Source organism: Balaenoptera physalus, assembly GCF_965194825.1.
Source record: "Balaenoptera physalus genome assembly, chromosome: 4".
Taxonomy (NCBI): Eukaryota; Metazoa; Chordata; class Mammalia; order Artiodactyla; family Balaenopteridae; genus Balaenoptera; species Balaenoptera physalus.
In genome coordinates this window covers 74,472,441-74,486,882 of record NC_138891.1, presented here as the reverse complement: position 1 = coordinate 74,486,882, position 14,442 = coordinate 74,472,441, and the positions used below count along the sequence as shown (strand labels likewise).

Genomic DNA, 14,442 nt, shown 5'->3' with positions numbered 1-14,442 from the left:
CCTTTGTGGGACAATGGCTTTTTTAGTCTTCTGTACCAAGTTGCAAAAGGAATTCCAATAATACGGTCATGGAGTTATTCTGGGGAGACACATTAAAATGCAAGAGCAAAGGAAATGATCATACAGGTAAAACCCTCAAATTAGGATGCAAAAGCAAAGGAACTGATAGTACAGGTAAAAGCCCCAAATACATAAAACATATCATACACATGTATACAAGGTCAAAAACACAGAAAATGGAACATTACATAAAATCACTTTTCCTTTATTTGGCTAATGACAAAAGCCAAAATAACTGAACAATTTAATAACACTCAGACAGGAAAATGATATACTGAACACCAACTGAGGAAAACGTCCTTGTGGACACCAGCACTGGTGGTGGGGCCAACACTCATGCCAAGGCCAGAATTTCTTTCCAAGACTCTTTCTGTTCAGGATCCTCAATATAAAACAACTCAACCAATCAAGTCTCTGTGTTCAAAATAGTCAGTGCCTCCCTAAGAAGGGTGGGAAAGCCCACTTGGAAGCTAAAAAAACCACAACTGGAGTCATCCTAATGTTAAGCCAAGTACTTTTGTTCTCTACCCCAATCTGAATACTAACATTAAACTTCGGCAGAGTATCTTTCTCCTTTGTTTTAAAGAAAATTAACATTTAATAGTATAATCCCAAGAACATGTTCTACTTACTTGGAAAAATAATAGCTAGGGACCACCCTTTATCCCATGACAATCTATTCTGTGAGAGAAAACAAGAACAATCATTGCATGACCCTGAAAAATATAACTTTAAAAATACTTATATTGGTAAGGTTAAAAAAAAAATACCATTAGTTTAAAACATTGTTAAGGGAGCTCTTTTCCTACCTGTACTGACTGAACTTCTGGTGATAGTTTGTGCTGACAGAAAATGTAAAAGCTATGGCTTTTAGGGAATTAAACAAAAGCAGCGAAATATACTTGATTTGGAAAGGTTTTAGATATAGGGTCTGGAACAGGATTAAAAAGGCAATGAGCTCCAGAAAAACAAAAGCTACCCATACATCAAGAAACAGAATAAAAATCACTGTGAAGAACCATTGTGGAGGGAATATTCAAAGACTGCCTGGACAGTTGTGTGGTCAAAAGTAAGAAAAATGTAACTCAGGTGCTGCCTAGGAAGTTATCAGTGATCAGAAAAGGTCAAAAGCTCTCTTGACCTCCCTCAAATCTTTTCTCTCATTCAAGATTTTCAACCTCCTGGCATCCCCAACCTTCTTACCCAAGCCTCAGCAAGATAATGGTCTTTGGCTCTAGCTATCAGAAGCAGCTGCAGCAGTACAAATGATCCATTTTTATTCCTCTAAAATTTCAACCTCTATCCTTCAGTGCTACTGAGTCTAGTGTATGAAAAAAGCAAACTTTTTGCCCAGCTCATCTCAAGGTAACTGCTGAAATGGCACCTCCTCAGCACCGGCTACAGGGCTTCTGTCTCCATTCTCCTTCTATCTTACAGCGAGAGGCTCTGAGGCCAACCAACTTTTTTTTTTTGGCTGCGTTGGGTCTTTGCTGCTGCGCATGGGCTTTCAATAGTTGCGGCAAGCGGGGGCTACTCTTCGTTGTGGTGCGCAGGCTTCTCATTGAGGTGGCTTCTCTTGTTGCAGAGCACGGGCTCTAGGCGTGCGGGCTTCAGTAGTTGCGGCACGTGGGCTCAGTAGTTACAGCACGCGGGCCCTAGAGCACGCGGGTTTCAGTAGTTGTGGCGTGTGGGCTCAGTAGTTGTGGCTCGCAGGCTCTAGAGCACAGGCTCAGTAGCTGTGGCACACGGGCTTAGTTGCTCTGCAGCATGTGTGATCTTCCTGGACCAGGGATCGAACCTGTGTCCCCTGCATTGGCAGGCGGATTCTTAACCACTGGAGGCCAACCAACTTTTAAGGCTCTCCCATTTCTGCCACATTTGGTCTATTCAGGCTGACAGCTTTGTGTGTGGGATTCAGGGAAACAGCTAATTAATATTAAAATTAATTTAGAAGTTAATATTAACAATAATATTTAAAGATTTACAGATCACATGCATGGTTGTGGAATGTGAACCTCTAACCTCATTTAATTAGGCACAAATCATCAAACAATGCATCATCCCAATAGCTTCTTCCACCCACCCACCCTTGTCCAGCATGTAGGATCACATTTATCCCAAAGTATCTAGCATGCCACACCATAATATTTTTTGCGTTCAGTCAAAATTATTTGAAGATATACTAGTGTTAGGAGACTGAGGCCACAGAGGTTCACCAAAAGGGGTGAGAGTTTTCCAAGAACACGTGCACATGCTGGTGCTAGCAGTCTCATGGAGCTTGTCAGCCTAGAGGTCATATTCCAAGGGCAGGATATGCCAAAAGCAGCCCATTTACAGAGCGGAGGAGGAGGACCAAAAATTTGGGACCCAGACAATACACGTGAGAAGAGTGACTGCAGGGAGGAAAATCACACTCTGCGCACCTCCTTTTCCAAATACACTTGGATAACATGTGTACTTTGAGAGAACATGTAAGTGGGCTTCAGTGGTGATTTCACTGCTTTTCTATTGACAGAAATGGGCAGAATTCCCAAAGAGGCAAGACTGGAGCAGCAAGTTAAAATATGTGATCATATCAAGCTGAGTAATGTAGGAAAACATTAACTTCAACTGTTCCAAAAAAAGGATTCCAAGCCAAAGCTTGTGTAAACCAGATTTGATAGTAAAAATAGCACTTCATGAGACGAGTTAGAAATGTAATTTTCTTAGGCCATCAGGACAAGAGGTTTCCCCCTCTTTGTCCCTCTACTCTGCTGTGCTCTGCCTCTCTGGATGATCTGAGGACCTAGATAGTCCTGCTGTGCAGGCAGGCAGTGATTCTAGCCACCGACCCTCAGGCAGAGGAGCAAGTTTTAACAGAAGGTGTTTAGGGAGGGGACTATGAGATGCTCACAGCCCTAGCAGAGGGGCAAGGAAAGATAAGATGTGGTTTTCTTAGCTGAAAACACTAAAACTCCACCCCCACAAGGGGTATTTATGAGTGATGGGATGGTGCCTGGACATAAGCAATTTTTCGCCCTGAACCCAGCTACGGGATTATGATAGATGATGATCTGCTAGGTCATGTACTGTAGGATGCAAGAGGTTTGAAAGGAGCTTATGCTCAACAGCAAGTGTTAAGCTTCAGCATTCTCTGACGTGAAATTTAAGTAGTGAATCCCCTGGGCAACATACCAGGGGAGGTGGAACCAGGCAGAGTGAGAGGGAGGGAACCTACCACACTCTTGTAAAGTGAGCCCTTGCTCGGTGAATTGCTGGAAGGGCAGCAGACGGGAGTCCCTGCCAGCTGCCAACTCTCAGGGGAAAATAAACACCTCATGGAGCACTGGTTCCAGTCAAGGACACTCTTAAGAGGGGAAGAGGTCAAAAAAAGGCTTTAAAAAGGGGTGTGTTTCCTTATGCTTTTGCGCCTATGTTCTGTGCAAATCTCTCTGAATATTCGATATGGCTATGAGCAACATGGATTAACATCATGTTCAAACTGCAGACATTTACAAAGTATCCTTTGTAAAAAGCTAGGTAATAAGTATTAAAATAGGAGTCACAGGGCCAGGGACTTACTCTCAGGAAGAAAATTAATCAAAACTGACTTTGCATAAGATTGAGTATTGTCCCACTCCCCTCCTCAATCAGACTAAACCTGGAAGTGTTCCTCCCTTTAAAGGTAGATTACAGGAAAGAGATTGACAAGAGCTCCCAAATAACTGGGCAACAGAGTTTTCTGAGAAGATGAACACAGCAGAAAAACCGCAGCAGATGCCATGTGGTCTGGTTCCATCCCCATCAGTGTCTTCATGGACCCCATTGGGTCCAACAAGAAACTCCTCAGGGAGCAAGAAAAGTTAGACTCAGATCTCCTTCTTCCCATAGCCACATTGACACATGTGCCAGCAGTACACTTAGGGGATTTGTGACTGTTACTCAGCTTTTAGCTTTTTTTAAAGGAAACCAAAATTATGATATTTCCCTTTCTAATCACCCATCAGCATGGCTCACTGCCTGAAAGACCTGGCAAAACAGTTTGCCTCAGAACAGAAGGCAAATACTATAGTGTATCAGGAAGAAAAGGCCTCTGGGTATTACACCGCTTCCTTCTGCCCACTCCTTGGGGGCAAAAAGTTAGTTCTATTTACTACATTTGAAAGACTAATTTTTTAAAAATTAATAAAAATGACAATTTCCCTGTCAAGATCACATGAACATAAACAGTAAAGCAAAGTCCATGGGGAAGGTATATGGATGCCGAACAGGCTTCTAAGATGTAGTTAGCCTCTTTCTTGGTGGGGGTGGGTGATGTCTCTCAGAGGATAGGCTGTCTGGTCCCCCCATCCTAAGTACTCTTGCCCCAATTGTCTTTCCTTTGTAGCTGTCCTTAGGTTTAGTGTTGGGATCACAATTCAGAATTCAACAGAGAGCTTCTGAAGGTGATGGGACAGAGGGAGGGGAGAGGAAAGGAGAGATGAAAACTTAGTCTTCTTCATCCTCACTGATATCATAGGCTGCAGACTTGTGTCTGGAGAGGTTTGCTGGGGAGGAAGGCGGGGAAGTCTTGCCAGAGAAGGGCCACCGGAAAGAGGGAGAGGGGGAGCGTTCACGAGTGGGACTGCTGCTGGGACTCTGCCTTGGACTGATGGCCTGCAGCATCCGGCCTTTCCCCTCTTTCAGCATATGTTTCTGGGGAGACCAAAAGAAAGAGTTAGAAGAAACCTATGGATCCTACTAAAGCACACTGGAGGACATGAGACTTCAAATTATCATGAGTGCCCTCTGTAATGTCAAAAGTGATCAAGTAAGCCGGAGGAGGAACATAGCTATAATCCTAAGCAATTTCCTCTCCAAAGTGGTCTATGCTATACTATGTATCTAAGGGTTCCCACCTGCTATCCACTGTCACCCAGTCCTTGACCTCTACGTCAAAGGAATTCTTAAAAGGCTACTTGGGTCTGTAGTCTAGGCTGTAGGCAAAAACAAAGGAATTAACTCAGACAAAAGGGTACCTATCCTAGTTTTGGAGTTCTCTGAAGAGAAAATTCCATACGCTCCCAGAATAATCTATTCTGGCATCCAAACAGCCTTACAGTCAGATCGTTCCTGACAGCCTAGGGCTCATTTGCTCATAGCTACACAGGCACCTTTTATTTGGCTCGAAAAGACCTTGCTACTCCTCAAGGACAGAACTCCCACCGGACCCAACGGTCCTGCAGCAGCTGTGTGTAGTGCAGGCAGCTTTCTTTTTACTGCTCTTTGCTCTTTCCTTCCCTTCCACCTAAAACTATAGTGTAGAAGCAAGTTGGGCAAGGCTACTCACTTATCTTGTCACCATATTTGGAGGTTGATAGAGAGCTGGCAAAATTATTTAGGAGAATGTATAACCTCTTTCTGTACAGATTTTTTAAAACTTTCTGGGGATAGTGGAAATATAGGTCTGCCCAACAAGGGGAACAGGTTAGATAACTTCTTAATGTCAATGTCCCTTTGTGCTCAAGGATTCTATAATTTCTTTCACAGCATGAGAATTCCCTAGATTTTCCTGAATTTCCCTAAATTGTCCAGCAAGAAAGAACATACCAGCGCTCCTTCTGGACCAAACATTTCCAGGAAACTTCCAATGAATTCTCGGGATTTCTCCTCCCATTTCTGAATGAGGTCAATGCTTTTTTCTTCTACCTTCTGAACGAATTCTTTTGACTTTTCCTCCACATCTTTCACTTTCTTCTTTACTTTGTCAACTCGCTCCTGCAAGTGGTATTTCTTCTCCTGGATAAAGAAATAACTGCTCTGAGAAATAATACTCATTCTGACCTTCCATGCTAAGGGGAAGGAAAAGACTTGATTTGGCACTCTACTGACACTCCTTTCAGTCTTGAGAATTTCACTTTACTCTATCCCATACTTCTCCAGCATAATAACAGATAAGATATGCTCTGGATGGTCATCTTATACAAGAGTGTAATAATTCTAAGATTGTAGAGCCCAGGACTAAACTAAATGTGTAGTGTAAGACCAGTAACAGACAGGCACATACCAAACGAAGTCAGATTTTTGTAAGACGAAACATAAACTTGGAAGATAAACATGCCCAACAAAACCCAAACCCCATTCTAGATGGAGATGTATAGGGAGAGAGCAACAAGATCACTGCACAATATTGCCAACAATAAGCCAACTGTAACAGGTTGAAAAAGGAAATAGTGGACCTTTTACTTAAGTAATTCATCTATTGTACTGAATTTCTTTTCCTCCATCAGTGGCCTATTCTATGATTATAGAGGAGTTTTTTTTAATTTTTTAATATTTGGAGGTCTGTTTGCTCATTCGCAAAATAAGGATGATACTCTTTGGTCCTACAGGCTTCCCTAAAGATAAGGGAAAATGGTATGAACCCTCCCAAAGGGAGGGGAGGGGAGGAGTCTTTAGCCAAATGAAAACTATTCTCATTTCCAGATCATAAAGGGGAAGGGGAAGGCGAATACGTTTAGGATTTTTAAACATCTAAAGATAGATTCTGCAGTATAACAACAGCTAGATTGTTAACAATAGCTAGGGTTTACCTGAATAGATAAATCATATTTAAATGAAACCATTTCACCTATTCATAATTCACAGAGCTGGGAGCAAGTGAGGGAGCATGGTAAACTACTTATGTAGAAGATACAGTTAGCAGCTTTCTTCTTTTTAAATCAACTTTATTGAGGTATAATTTATATATAAAATGTATAGCAGTTTGTTTCCAAAGGGCAGTATTAAGCTAAGATAAACTTGCTTTCATAAATCAAATTTTAAAAGTTAGGTTCATGTGCCTTGAGAAATTGCATGCAAAATGTTGTGTGTTACTATGCACACAGGGAGAGGATCCACAGCTTTCATCAGATTGCAAAGACCATCCAGTCAAAAAGAACAAAGGTTAAGAACCACTGTTTTAAGTATATTTGATATAAGTACTGTACTTTGTAAGTTCCACGTTCTTATTTATTTAATTGGCTGTATGTCCTTATATCGACGTGTTGATACTAGCTCATAAAGGCCAAAAATACCTCTAGATACATCCATATGCTCTTTGTAAAGAGCTTGGCATAGCGTTATGTGCAAAGAGGTATCCACTGAGCTTTTGGAGGTGATAATAACAGCAGACTGAAAAGCAAGTTTAACTTAGATGAAGTGAGAGACAACATGCCCTATAGGGCCAGGGAACTCTAGGATGAGGTTTGGAACTCACATTGATAAAGCTGACATTGAGTTCCTTTGCCGTGTAGCCCCTCTGTAGGTTCCGTCTGGCATACACATCATAGTCGCGGACAATTCGGGTGATGATGTCTGATGTGGAGATACCTTCTGTCCTCTGTGTTGGAGCAAACATGCCTAACCCAAGAACACATACAAACACTGTGACATTCTGATTAGCTCAGGCAGTAGGACTAGATGGAAACTGGAGCCACATTCCTCTTCTTTCCTCATAAAGCAGAGTCTGCTATTACTAAGTAAAGTCTGGAGATACTGACATACAGAAGGAACACTGAATCAAAGGTTAGGAGTAAGGAAAGGCCCTAATATTAAGAAAAATATAGGGCTGGAGAAAGGTTTCCTGAAATTAAAAGAGATATCAAAAGTAGATGTTTAGACTGAGAATTGATGGATATGATGCTATGCTCACCTTAACCTCTTAACCAAAGTGTGACCTGAAACTGGATGTTAAAAGTTCTCACTGTATAAATTTTCCTCTGTAAAGTAGTGATGTGGCTGAATCTCTGTCACTGCCCCTAAGACTCCATAAAATGAGGATGCACATCAACTTACTCACCTGCTTCCTTGATGTGCTTATAAACATCATCACTCCCAGCAGAAGAGTAAGGGATGTCATCATGTGCTACAAAATCAATCTGAAAGTAAGGAAACATCATTTAAAACCCAGCATAACTACCATTCAGAAAGAACCAGTAAACACTCTCAGGCCCAGAAAAAGGACCACAAGGAGAGGGGAGGCCTCAAATGAACTTTTCTCTTTATCTCTCTTTGTTTTGCTCATAAATTCCACAATTCATTCACAAGCCACCCAACCTAATTATTCGTGGATCATAAACATGAAGCTAGCCAGTTTCTTTTTTAGCTATTCCTCCTGGTCTACTGGAAGTGCTACCCTCACACTGTATACCAGTCACCATGCTGTGGTAAATAGGCCTAGAGGATTTTCTGGTATGCTAGTTAGTGGGTGGAATCAAGGAAAGAAGAAAGGAAATCTCCCCACCCTCCTGGGTCTACAAGGATGGGTCAAATAGGGTTTCTAAAAATATGAGAAAGAGGTCACTTCTTTGTTAACTGGTTTCTCTCTCAGTCCATGAGATGAGTGGGAATATAAAAATATCAACCAAGAGCACTTTTACTAGAATAGATACATCTGTACTCCTGAGAAATGCAAAGCCCAAGGCCATAAAAGACCTTTAAGTCTCAGATCTATTATTTTACTACTGTCAATACCTCTCACACTGGGATCAATAATCTTTCTAAACCTCTCTCATTTACTCCTTCCTGAATAGGCCATATGCCCTTTGCTAATATAATTGCTAATACCACCACACCCAGCTCCCAGAAGCCACTGTAATGTGAAGTACGCTCATCAGGACTATGTCAGGGACTCTTCAGCTAACATCTCAATTACCCATGAACAACTTGTCAGGGATCCATAGGCAGCAAATTGAAAATAAGAATGGTGAGCAAGCAAGACTCATAGTTGAGGACACACTGCTAACAAGGAGAAAAGGAAATATGGAAGTTCCTCTAACCTCTTCTGCCTGGGCTTGCCTGGCTATGTTGCTGAGAATAATCTTGCTCATCACCTTTGGTACCATTGGCTGCTAAATGTTGAAGCAGTAAAGCTAGAGAACTATAAAAGTTCTGTCTTAAACCTAAATAGTTATAACAAAGATCCCTTAGCTTCAGGCCTACCCAAATACTGCTTTTGAAGCACTTTGGCTACTTTTGTTCTTTCCTGCCTCATTAAACAATTCACCTTCAACATTCTACACACCACTGTAGAGAACTGACAATATGCTTGCTGGTTCCTCAAGCTCGAGGGCCTCCAACATGACCTGATAAATTCTTCTCAGTTATAAACCCCTCTTTTGTAGGAAACCTGTTGCTTTAATGTGGGAAAATAAAAAGGAGATAAGAGTTTTTTATAATACCAACTCACTGAGAAAAAGTGAGAAACCTCCCTGGTTTCTGATCCCACATAATTTCTAGCCTGAAATCAAAAGTCTTGAAACTAAATTTAAGTCAATACAAGAGAAGTCTATGTTTATATATCTTATTTCCTGGAATGTGAACTCCTTGAGAGCATGTCTGGGGCTGTGTATACTCTAAAAAGACCGATATGCTGTGAGGATGGATACGCCTATAATGGGGTGGGGGGGGGGGTGCGACAGACTCACATAACTGAAGAGTTCAATTTCTTTTTTTTTTATAAGTTTTTTTTAAAAAATCATTTATTTTTGGCTGCGTTGGGTCTTCGTTGCTGCGTGCAGGCTTTCTCTAGTTGTGGCGAGTGGGGACTACTCTTCGTTGCGGTGTGCGGGCTTCTCATTGCGGTGGCTTCTCTTGTTGCATAGCACGGGCTCTCGGCACGTGGGCTTCAGTAGTTATGGTGCGCAGGCTCAGTAGTTGTGGCTCACAGGCTCTAGAGCACAGGCTCAGTAGTTGTGGCACACAGGTCCAGCTGCTCCGCAGCATGTGAAACCTTCCCGGACCAGGGCCCGAACCCATGTCCCCTGCATTGGCAGGTGGATTCCCAACCACTGCGCCACCAGGGAAGCCCTGAAGAGTTCAATTTCTAGCCCTGCTAGAGTGTGACCTGGTTATTTGGCCTCTCTGGCCCTGTTCTTATATATAAAGTGGAAATAACTAATAACTACCCAATAGGATTTTTGTGGGGAACAAATGAAATATAATGGATGCAAAAGTGCTTGTAAACCATCAAACCCAAGAAAAATGTCAGGGATGACTATTATTAGAAGTAATAACACTGTTACCTCTTCTATGTGAAATTTACATAGAAGATAGAAGTAAAATAAGGCTAGTGGAAAACTAGCCACAGTACCAGAAGTCTTGAAAGTTGAGGAAATTCCAGAACAGGGAATGGAAACCTGTGCTCAGTTTCTTACCCGGTGTTCTGCCAGGAACTCTGGTGTCAGGGTCCAGGGGGCATTCCTCACCACCTCATCCACATAGCGGCAGTGCTGCACTGCATCATAGCGCTCAGTTTCATTCATCACGGTGAAGCCTTTGAAGCTGTGTGTTAGCTCATCACTGCAAACTGAGTTCACCACAACATAAGGTTGTAAGTCAAAGTCCCCTCTGCTTAACCACTCCTCAATCATCAACCTCTCATTTCCCAACCTCTCATAACCAGTCTCCCCAGCCTGGATAAGAGTCTTCTGGATGTAGCTCAGTCTGGATAACAATGCTTTTCCTAATCCAAGATACACCTTCAGGAGCAACATTCACTAAATATGTTCACACTTTGGAGAGGAGAGGATACAACGGAGGACTAAGATCTGTGGCTTTGAAATGAAACTACTGTGCATCTCTGTATCAATTAACAGTTTTAAAAAATGTTTTCCTATTATACTTTTATTAGACTGGACTGGACCACATAACATTAGCTTAGCAGACTTTTGTACTTCAGTTGACTCAGAATAATAAACTGAAATCTAAAGCAAATGCTCTTCTTAAGTAGCATTTATTCTTAATGCTATTCTGACCACCCCCGCCCCCACCGGGGGTCAGACTGCAGAAACCCAGCCAAAACCAGCGAGATAAATCCTGGACGTCTCAAGTCAATGAGCTTAGAGCTTCTCTCTCCAGGTTTATACAGTTCAGGTTTTATATACTTCATGTTCTTCATATATTTCACATTTTAAAGAGGCTGCACTATATCTCTCATTTGAAAACCAACATAAGAGGCAATGTACTCGGGTTATAAAGATAGGAGAAAAGAGGCTACCATAATTTTTTTCTGGACAGCACCTAAAGTCATCAGATGTTTTCTTACCTCCCACAATGAGATATGTATTAGGGAAAAGGTTCTTTGCTTGCATCAGAGCCCGGGCATGACCAGAATGAAATAAGTCAAATATTCCATCTGCATAAACTCTCACAGGCCGTTCACCTAAATCCAAAGGAAAGAATTTATCACAGAAATACATTGATTCAATACCTCATATTTAACAAATGGAAATGGCACTGTGTGACTGTTCCACCCCTGCATAGCCCCCTTTTAAGGTGTTCTCTGGATAGTCACCTTAATTTGGGGTACTTTGGGGTTGTGAGGAATAACATCACAGGCTTCCTTGACTACAAAGACACTCTTGGCATCACATCCACTAACTCTCTTTGTTAGCCTGGTTGTACCAAACTGCTCAGGTAATTGGATTTCATGATTGCTTTTTCTTAAAGTTATTTTAGAAGGGAAGGGAAGAGTTATACAAGAGCTATATCTGAAACTTCAAAATCTTCACCTTCGGCTTATGTTTAAACTTCAGTTATGTTTAAACAGAGTATAATTAAACTATGCTCTGGCTACCTGCTCTCTCTTTTTCAAGCTGCCTTGATTACTAACAACTAATGCTTTGCTTTGAAAATAAAATACTTTGCTTTGAAAGTAAAGAGTGATGCAGAGGGGTGAGATTGCTTCACAGTCCCAGATTCACCCTTAATAACTGCTCTGTGATAACAGATGGAGTTCCTTCAAGCATTTCTCCCTGATAGTGAGCATGTTACACTTTCTCAGTAGAGGGTGATATACCAGGTATTTGAAAATCAAATATAAATATTTTAGGACTTTATATTAGAGCCTTTCCTCTTCCCTTGTCCATTAGTGAGAATAACAGAGAACTGACTGTCAATTTATTTTTAGTGGCAGTGGACTATGAAAGAAAAGGAGGAAATGATCTCTTGGGGTACAAGCCTAATTCCAAAGCCAATTAAACACACTGAGAATGACACTGACATAATGGTTCATCATGTTTCAAATGATAAACCTAATGAGTCCTAGTAACATATTTCCACTACTTGAATAAAGGAAGAGCTGTTTCACTGTAGCAGCAGAAAATAACAGTAGGAGCATCTACATCATTCTCCGAAAGAAGGGCCAGAGCCTCATCATATACACCATACTGAAGGTAAGGATAAGATACATCTCCTTCCTGCCTTGAGGACAGTGAATCAAGGGGGAGGAAACTGGTTCTCAGGAGGGTAATGGACTTTTCTTTATAGATAGCTTTATCCATAAAAAAGTAGTTTTTAAACGGAGAAATCATACACTGCTGATAGAAGTATAAATTGGTACAACTCTTAAAGAAGGCAATTAGGCAATATCTATGAAAAGACAAATGACAAATGTTTATACCCTTTGGCCCAGTTATCCCAATTCTAGGAATTTACCTCACAGATATGTTTGTAAATATGCATGCAGATTGCATTATTGATTGCAGCACTGTTGGTAATAGCAAAAGTTTGGAAACAACCTAAATTTCAGTGGAAGACTGAATATGACATGATCCACCCACTAAAAGTGTGGGAAGATTTATATATTATTTGCTTAGATATCCACAAGAAATTGGTAATACTGGGCTTCCCTGGTGGCGCAGTGGTTAGGAATCTGCCTGCCAATGCAGGGGACATGGGTTCGAGCCCTGGTCAGGGAGGATCCCACATACTGTGGAGCAACTAGGTCTGTGCGCCACAACTACTGAGCCTGCGCTCTAGAGCCCGCGAGCCACAACTACTGAAGCCCGCGCGTCTAGAGCCCGTGATCCACAACAAGAGAAGCCACCGCAATGAGAAGCCTGTGCACCGCAATGAAGAGTAGCCCTCGCTCGCCGCAACTAGAGAAAGCCCGCACACAGCAACAAAGACCCACTGCAGGCAAAAATAAATAAATTAAATAAATAAATAAATAAATAAATAAGAAATTGGTAATACTGGTTACCTGTAAAAGGGATACTAGGTGGCTGTGAGACAGTAATGAGAGGAAGTCATTTCACTCTGTGTCTTTTTTGTACTTTATGAATGTTAGGCCATGGGAATGTACTAATTTTATAACACAGGAAATAAAAAATTTTAAATAAAATAAATACACCAATACAATGAAAAACTGAGAAATTATATGATGGATTTAAAGAGTCAGAAAAATTATAGCTCAAGCTTGCCAACCAGCCTCATTCCTTTGTAATCTTAATCTCTTTAAGCCTCAGTTTCCTCATCTATAAAATAAAGCAAAACAAAACAAAACCTGAGTAATATAATCTCTCTTCTACATCCTAGAAATCATGACCATGAAGTAACTAATATACTTCTATCTTTCCTAAACAAGTCCAGAGTGGCTATGATCTCACTTTATTTGATCCTAAAAGACAAACAATAGAATAGAAAATTTGAGAATACTGTATTGTTGTTTCTACACCAAGGGCAAAGTGAGATGAGGGAGATTTAGCTCAGTACACACATTTCCTGGATAGTAGCAATAGCACAGACACTGTTGATTATGTGGCTATTTACCAGCAGTTAAACATCCCATATTAGGCCAAGCCACCTCTGAACCCTTTCTTGGACCAATTCCTGATGTGGCTCTTGCCCTCTTAGCATTTCCCCAGCTTCCCAACCTCTCAATTCCCCATGACTTAACTGCAAGTCTTTGGCAAACCCAGGCTTGTATATTAACCAAATGACCAGAAGGGGCCACTGTTGAACTAAAAATCTGGGGAGAAAGCAAGCGTTATCCATTCCTTTACCAAGTGGCTATTGGTCAGGATGACTATACCCTCTGATTTATATCTGTTGTTCCAGCACACTGTCAAGAGCACCTGCTTTCACTCTCAAAAATGGTCTTGATTTGGATTACAAATTATAGTCTTTTCACTACTGCTAGACTAACTAGATGTTCTCCTTTAAGCAGAAGAGACCTGGGTTTCAATTTATTATCTCTTTTGATATATTCTCTCAAATAGCTACCACTGAAACATTCATCTTTAACAGATTTCCACTGCCCTTCAGACTTTGCCTTTTTCTTCCTTTCTCCAGAAAGGAAGAAACCAGAGAACATACTGCTGGGTTTTTTTCCACCTTCTAAAAAAGATGATCTTCTCATCTCTCAAGCCGTATTCCTTTTATCTCCAAGTAGTGAGTTTACTCCAAGATTACACAAACTTCCCTCTTGTACTCCCTTAACCTCCCTAGGTGAAACCTGGGGGCAGGGGGAGGGATGCCCCTTGAACCAGTTATTGGTTTAAAATTCACTAACTATATGGCATGTGTAGATTCTTTATTTGTTTATTCCTTGTCTGGCACTGGCATGAAGACAGTCACTTACTTGGTTATTTAACATAAAAC

At 41.2% G+C, this 14,442-nt stretch overlaps 1 protein-coding gene across 5 annotated transcripts in view; it reads right to left on the bottom strand.

Annotated features, from left to right (window-relative positions):
* Positions 1-249: 249 nt before the first annotated feature.
* Positions 250-14,442, bottom strand: part of PCYT1A (phosphate cytidylyltransferase 1A, choline) — a 46,320-nt gene continuing 32,127 nt past the window's right edge. For all 5 annotated transcript variants that reach the window (XM_082458667.1, XM_082458668.1, XM_082458670.1 and 2 more), the window contains 6 exons: positions 11,105-11,221; positions 10,215-10,366; positions 7,859-7,937; positions 7,277-7,419; positions 5,629-5,817; positions 250-4,734 (listed from right to left, as the gene is read on the bottom strand). In XM_082458667.1, coding sequence (XP_082314793.1) covers positions 4,528-4,734; positions 5,629-5,817; positions 7,277-7,419; positions 7,859-7,937; positions 10,215-10,366; positions 11,105-11,221 — 887 coding nt within the window. In that variant the 3' untranslated portion in view covers positions 250-4,527. The remainder of the gene's footprint in view (positions 4,735-5,628; positions 5,818-7,276; positions 7,420-7,858; positions 7,938-10,214; positions 10,367-11,104; positions 11,222-14,442) is intronic.